We start from the raw sequence: 7,643 nt of genomic DNA, 5'->3' as shown, positions 1-7,643 counted from the left end.
TACCTGGTGTATATGCATCAGCTGAAAAATAATTGCTAAAGCTTTACATTGAATTTATATGTTAAGCTTAGCAATGGAAACAAGACCGAAAAAACTACAGACAGCAGTTAGTCTACCACTTTCAATGGCTGCAATATTTCTTGGGAAATATTAACTGTTTCACCCTGATTTCTACCCATATAAATTAGATTGTCAGTTACATTTTTCCGGAGTTCCACGGACTCATTCAGGAACTCAGGTTATTTGCAAAGGCTACGTATATGAGCACTGAGACAATAATCAATAACTTAAAAGAAACAAGCATTGCTAATATGAGGGTTTATCATATCTTCTTAATATAATTCCTTTATTATTATTCTCAAAAGCAATCTGCAAAATAAATACTATTATAATCTAGTTGTCACATAATCACCCTGCGTCACAGTCCATTGATTCACACTGTCTTCATTCCCTGAATCATTTGCCAGGGTTTCCTCTGTTGCGTCTAATGAGTGAGCACTGGTGTTGCCATCTGGAGACTGTCTGTGTGAAAGTACATGTATCTTTTCTTCCATTTCTGGCTTCCATGTGTTACTCCTATTTAGGTCCTTTATGTCTGAGTCAGTCTCATTGACCACCATTTGGTCCAAGTCTCTCATGCCCTCACAGTCAGAGCTTTCTTTGTTATTCAGTAGGTTTTCCTCTTGAGTAATTTCCTCAGAAACTGTGTAAATCCTATTGCTATTCTGCTCTGCATTGCATGGTTTTGTTCTTTTTCGAAAGAATCCTAAATTTTTGATAGAGTCTTTAACAATGCTCTTATTGTTTTGCTTTTCCTTGGATGTATCAATTGCTTTTGGCGTAGACCCGTTGCTTAAGGTATTACATGCTGTTGGAGTGTCTGATATTTTAGACATTGGCTTTGGACAAACTAAAGAGGTTAAATCATAAAAGCTTAGCTTGTTCTTCTGTTCATTTGCACGTGTTATTTTCTTTGTTGAAACAGTCATGTGTTCAACTGCTCGATCTTCAGTCTTAAATACTTCTGGATCTGATATTCTGGATGCTGTGCTAAAGCTAGCGGCCGGTATACCAGGAAGCTTGTTTCCTTTTAGAAGACCCAAAACTTCGTAGCGGAAGCTGGAAATATCCTGTTTCAGTTCCTATAACCACAGTAAAAGTCATTTCTTCAATGATGCCAAAACACAGCAAACACACATCCATATATTTTGACAAAATGATCCAGAAATATCCATTTTCCAATAATATTAATATTTCTTTGTGAACACCTTGCTAGCAGAATTAGTAATAATCAGGGAAACTTCATGATGCTCAAACACACTGGGTAGTCAGCATGCAACATTTGTTTTTGTGGCTAAACCACTGGTAATACTATAAAATCCCACTTTTGCAGTTAACAGTGGGTATAGTTAGTTAGTCGCTTGGTAGTACAGAATTTGAGTATTGCTGGAAAAACAGATATGCTATCAAAACTTTTTGTCTTGCACTCATCAGGACAGATGCAAGAATGCCAAATTTCAAAGGGTGCAACAATTTATACTGCATGAGAAAAGGGGTGCTGATTGGTTGGCAAGTCGACTCTGATTGGTTGAGGCATTGCCATGCAGAATACACCAGGGAACTGTTGCCTTACAAACAGCCATTTGGAGACTGTGATTCAAAGGGTGCATTCTCGATACCATGGAAACAGCCACTGGGAGTGAGACTGATGCGATACATTTGTTACAATTCAGTTTGAATTGTCAGTTAGTAAGACAGTTTGTCCTAACTGAACACAGACAGAAGACACAGGCAACTGTGGTGTCAGCACTGAAAAAGAGCTCTCAACCATTTAAACTGAAGGAAATAGGATTTTTGTCTGTCTAATTATTATCTCTCGAAATTCTATAAAGTCAAACCAAGACAGAGATCTCTGGTAATTTAAATTGAAGAAAGGGAAGTTAAACTGTGACAATCTTTTATCCCTCAAAAAACTCTAAAGTCAGATTGATTCTGTTGAAAGTGTTTGCAAGCCGTTAATTGTTGAAATTCACTGGACTTCGAACAACATTCTGCGGGGGACTTCAACTAACATTGGACTGTAAATTTGCAAGGACTCTAATTTTTCTATTTTTAAATGTTCATAGTGTTTTAAGAATTTAGTTCTTTAAATTAAAGAGTTAATTTGTTGACTTAAAGACACCTGGTTTGGTTAGCCTCATTCGGGGGTTATTAGACGGTATAATTTGGCTGGGTCTTTCTTTAATTTGGAAAGTTTTAAATGATATGATAGGCGATCTGTGGAGCGACAGGATTGAATTATCAGTGTATCTCTCCCACTACAATCAGAATCATATATTTTGATTGGGGGGCTTTGACAGGAGCGGTCGGTCGTAATAATATGAACATACAAATTAGGAGCAGGAGTAGGTCATTCGGCCTCTAGAGCCTGTCAGTACCCTGCCTATTGCGAACAGCCAAAGGGATGTTCTGTTTGATATGATCCACCAGTCATTGGGACATATGGCTTATGGACCTGGCATCGCACTGACACTGAAATTAATATACCACGTTACTAATTTTTGTGGTAGGCAGAACGTATTTTTGGCTTGATGGCAGCATCCTGTTAGTGGAAAATACCACTCATGTTGTTACTGCACAGTAGCAGTGAGAAATGGCTAGCTTCAAATAGGCCTCATAAAATGGTGGAAGGCATCAGGAGGGGAGCCCGACGTCTTCCCATCGCCACAGCATATTACCTGCGGCAGGAACCACAGCGGCGCGGCCAGAGGCCAATTAAATGACCTATTATTGGTAGCTCCCCGCTCCCCGCTGGCATTTTACCGGTGCCACTGTGTGGTAAGACCCTGGTGGCCTTCCAGAGGGTACTTGGGGTAGGCCCTCCTTTATGGCTGCCACACAAAGGTGTACCCACGAGTGCTGGGGCCTCCCTGCCAGGTCCCTGCATATTAAATAAAAAAACTTACCTTGCCTTCAAGGGTGCCTCAGCATGCAGGTGCCCTCTCGTTACTGCAGCCTCAGCAGTAGCTGCCACTATTGGTGATGCTATCGAGGCTGTCGAGCAACCAGCCCTCTGATTAGGCCAGCTGCTCTGGAAGGCAAACTGCCATCCCCAATTGGATGGTGATCCCGGCATTGGCCAATTAAGAAGTCACTGATGGTAAAATGCTGCCCAGGATCCCGCCATCTGTCTACATGGGGTTGGGTCCCACTTTTGATCCCAGCAGGGTAACTGTTTCCCTTTTGATAATATTCTGGCCCACGTATAAATTGGGGTGACCTTCCTCAGTGTGACTGGTGCGTCAACTAGAAAACGTGTCTATAAAGAACAGGATTACAGTTTCTTTACACCTTATATATTGAACCACAGCTACTGTTGTATTGCAGCTGCAATATATATATACACCCACCCCAAATAAATAGACACATTTTTAATAATTATAAATGGGTGAAGTGCAGGTTACCTACTTCAGAATAATGAAGAATGAAGAATCAAACTTCTTTCTACCCTTACCAATAAGTTAGAAGCAGAATAAGTGGTGACACTGGACATTGGACACTTTGTGAACTGATTCTAAAGCATTTCTACTCTGAAAAAGTTATAAATACAAACTGTCCTTCTGGTGCTATCACATAATATTTTCCTTTCAACTGGCATGATCATTGCTAACTTTTAAATTATTGCAGCTGTCACTGTAATACTTTGTCGAGGCAAAGAATTTGGCAAGCAATAGTCAGAAAATTACCTTGAAATTCTCTTCAGTCAGCCCTTCCTCAGTTTTGGCATCTCTGATCATTGCTGCAACATATCTTTTCACCAAATTTCTTATAACTTCCTGAAATGCAGAAACAGGCAAAGTAAAAATCACTTTATTTTACAGATTATAAGAAAATAGGCCTCATATCATACTGTTAGCACCTGTGAACACATTTTTATGCTAACGTTTCGTTGCCTTATACAAAATCATCATTTTAAATACATAAATAAAATATTTCCATTCAAATAAAAATTATTCATTTGGTGCATATTTAGTATAAGAATAGCAGATTGGAAGAAGTTATGGGTCTGTTGAAAAATTCTAACTTGAAAGTTGTGATCTGATTGAAAAATCAATGTAAAATGAAAAATTTCTGCTAATTCAAAGGATATGTAAAAGAAGGGCTGAACTTTGTTAGCCTGTTGGAGATCCCGGCGGCAGCATCGGAAATGGGTGCTGTTGCTGCATGTCACATATGCAGCCAGCCGACCAACGTGGCAGCCAGCTAATTAACATAACCGAGTCAGGGGGCCTATCCTATTGCAGGATGGGGCGGGCTACGAGAAGCTGACAGCAGTGTCAGATGGCCAGAACGCAGATGCAGGCATCAACTTTAAAGACTGCCAGCCCTACTTATACAGCTGCCTTTCACTGATGCAGTGAACCTGGATTGCTCCTGGACCCCTCTGCTGCTGTGTAACTCCTGAACCCCCCCTCCACCACTGCTGTAACTCCTGGATTCCCCTTTATTACTGTTGCTGTTGTAACTCCTGGATCACCTTCTATTACTACTGCTGCTGTAACTCCTGGAACCCCTCTACTACTGCTGCTGCTGGATCCCCCTCTACTATTGGTTCAACTTCTGCACCTCCCTGTGATCCTGTACCAGGACTGCAGACAGGAGGGGCCATGTCCAGGGCAAGAAACCAGGTGACCCCATGGTTGAGTGATGCCTGCCTGATGATTCTCCTCCAGGCTGCAAGGGAAAGGCGAGATGTCCTCTTTCCAAGGGATGGCAAGAAAAGATCCTCCCACCTGACCAAGCAAGCCAGGATGGAGATTGTGGAGGAGTTTCGCAGCTCTGGGGTCACCCCATCCCCCTACCTTGGAACTGGGTCCAATGCTGCAAGAGGGTCAATGACCTCCTTCACTTCACCAAGGTGAGTGTTCCATACCCATCTCCTCTTTGGGGCTTGCATGCAGCTATGTAGGGAGGGAGAAACCACAAAGGCAGTGGCAAGGGGGTGAGACATCAGCGCATCCTGTCATATGCATAGCTGCATCTTGGCGACAGACTGTCTTCTTTCAGAGCTCAACCCCATTACACCCCCTGAGAGTGGGTGTGGAGAGGAGCCATTTAGGAGACCCCATCAGGGAATGAGGGGCTGCCATCAGCATAGGTGTTCTGTTGTTCTTCGTGTGAGGTCTAACCGTGTCCCTCTTTCTGCTTGCAGGAGAAATGGGCCCATAACACAAGGGAGACATTGAGCATTAGTGGTGCGATCCCTGATGTGAGTCCTCTGACATTGGCAGAGGAGAAGGCTCTGGAGCAAGCAGGGGCCGTACAATCGTGGACAGTTAAACTGGAGTATCTGCACAAGAGAGTGAGAAGACATTGTGTTCATGTGTCCTCCACCCCAATTCTGGAGATCCACATCACACAAGGTTGGCATGAGGAGATCTGAACAACCTAACCCACAAATGTCTGTGTTCTCTCATACAGACCATGGCACTTTGGAGGCAAGTGCAATCACTGAGTCAGGGGGCCTGCCATCAACCTCTGAGGAGGAGGAGCATCAGAGGATTCACCCTAACATCATTCTCCTGCAATCTCCACCAGCGCAGATACTTTCACATCAGTGGGTATGTGCTCGGGCCTAGATATAGGGTCACAAGCTGGTGAGAGCATGACAAATGTGCCTGAGTAGCTGATGGAAGCTGTGACAGCTGAGGCCACCGACAGTTGGAGGTCTCTGGGTGGCCAGGGCCATGCTGAGATTCAAGCTGATGACGAGCACCTGGTGTCGGCAGCACAGAACATGCTGAAGCTGCAGAAAGAGGTAAGCGAATATCTGGTGAAGCCGCCAGAGGCAACGTGCGGCCATGAGCAGAAAATGGAGGAGTCCATTCATACCATGTGCTGCCAGGTCTCAGGCATGTGAGCGCATGGCTTCCTCCATCGAGAGGTTGGTGACCCTCATGGAGAGCCAGATCCCACAAATGTGCGCAGACCTGCATGCCATTGCCTTGGCCATGAGCTCAACGCAGCAGTGGCAAGGTGAGAGAGGGCCAAGCCACCTGGAGTTTTCTCCAGGTCTTGTCTTTCTCTGGTCAGCAGAGAGGTTTAAATAAGCCTAGAAAGGGAGGAGGAGAGGCTGACCTCCACATCTGGGGGCTCCCCTTATGCCACACTGAGTATGGACAGTGGCTCCTCAGCCCCTCCACCAGTGATCCCAGCTGCAGTAGCCATGACGACTGAGAAGGCTCTTGCACCGGTTCAGGAACCCGTTAGCCAGCCAGGGGCCTCCATGCCTCAGAGAGCCAGAGGGCGCCCAGCAAAATCATCCCAGGCCAAGCAGCAGCCCAAGCAGCAACCTGCCTCCACCTCAGCTGCCAGTACAGGGGTCGTGCCAGATGCACACACACAAAAACGTATAAAGAAGAGCACCAAGACACACTTGGGGCTTCACGGGTGTATTAACTGTGGCCTTTGCATTGGTTGTTACAATTGTGCTAATAATTAATTGGAGGTCAGAATCATTGCTGTAACTGGCTCATGCTTTCATTGCTGATTTGTGAGATGCAACCTTCACCCTTGCTCCCTCAATGAGCTGCCAGTGTAGGCACAGGCCGTGTTTTGTCAGCGTCTCAGTCAGACCATGTGGTGAAGCTGGGTGCTGGGCACAGGAGTGCAATAGGAAGGAGGCGACAGACAGAATACAGTGAGTTGAGTCTTTATTGGGTTCACTTTGAGAGGCCATCCTGATGGCAGGAAGCGGGTATGTATGAATTATCTCTTGCCTCTATTATGGACTGGTTTTAAGTGGTGTGGGTGGCTTGCACTTTGGACCTCCCAACTGACCACAGATAGGGCTGAATTTAACCAGGCCACGCGTGGGTTGTGGCAGGGGGGCCTGTAAAATACTTGCGGGAGAGGCCCGCCACAACCCAAGATGCCGAGAAGGCCCTGCCACTTGGCAGCAGGGGGGCCACACCGAGGCTTCGCCACTGCGGTCCCACACCCCTGCTGCTATGTGGCAGGGCCTTCATTTACATATTAAAATTAATTAAAATAAAATGCAAATAAACGTACCTGATCTGGGCGGCCGTCCCACGTCGATTTTACGGCCGCCAGCCGCAGCTCGCACGCCTGGTTGGGGGGAGGGAGGGAGGGGGCGGGAGGAGGACCAAAATTATCAAGGCGGGGTGAGAGAGCAGGAAAAACACTTCTTATTGGCTGTGGGGATGGTGGGAAGGGGTTGAAGGGAAAATGTGAAGAGGTTGGGGGGTAAGTTCGGGTTGGGACTAAAATAAATTTTCTGCATATAGGCCAATAAAAAAAACATGTGTGGTGGGGGAAGAGGCTTGGGAAAGGGCCTCCAGCTTTTAATATTTTTTAATGAAAATGAACAATAATAAACCTTTAAAAATTCAAATTTTTGCTAAGAATTTGAAGCCCTTAAAAATGGCGCCAGGCGCCATTACCAGGGACGGAGCGGCTGCCCCCCCTACGTCATTGGGGGTGGCCGTTCCGCCTCCTCCATTTAAATGAGCCCCCGTGTGTAATATTGCGGGGTCTCAGCGGTGGCCGATGCATGCGGGCATGCCGCTGACATCAGAGTCCATCGCTCGATGTGTGCGCACTCATAAAATTCAGCCCATAGA

General features: G+C 45.5%; 1 protein-coding gene across 3 annotated transcripts in view; it reads right to left on the bottom strand.

Annotated features, from left to right (window-relative positions):
- Positions 1–350: 350 nt before the first annotated feature.
- LOC137371236 (short transient receptor potential channel 4-like) overlaps positions 351–7,643 on the bottom strand; it is a 127,488-nt gene continuing 120,195 nt past the window's right edge. For all 3 annotated transcript variants that reach the window (XM_068033450.1, XM_068033448.1, XM_068033449.1), the window contains exons 10-11: positions 3,747–3,836; positions 351–1,142 (exon numbers count right to left, since the gene is read on the bottom strand). In XM_068033450.1, coding sequence (XP_067889551.1) covers positions 387–1,142; positions 3,747–3,836 — 846 coding nt within the window. In that variant the 3' untranslated portion in view covers positions 351–386. The remainder of the gene's footprint in view (positions 1,143–3,746; positions 3,837–7,643) is intronic.

This window comes from Heterodontus francisci, chromosome 6, assembly GCF_036365525.1.
Source record: "Heterodontus francisci isolate sHetFra1 chromosome 6, sHetFra1.hap1, whole genome shotgun sequence".
Lineage (NCBI taxonomy): Eukaryota > Metazoa > Chordata > Chondrichthyes > Heterodontiformes > Heterodontidae > Heterodontus > Heterodontus francisci.
This window is presented reverse-complemented; position numbering and strand designations above follow the sequence as displayed.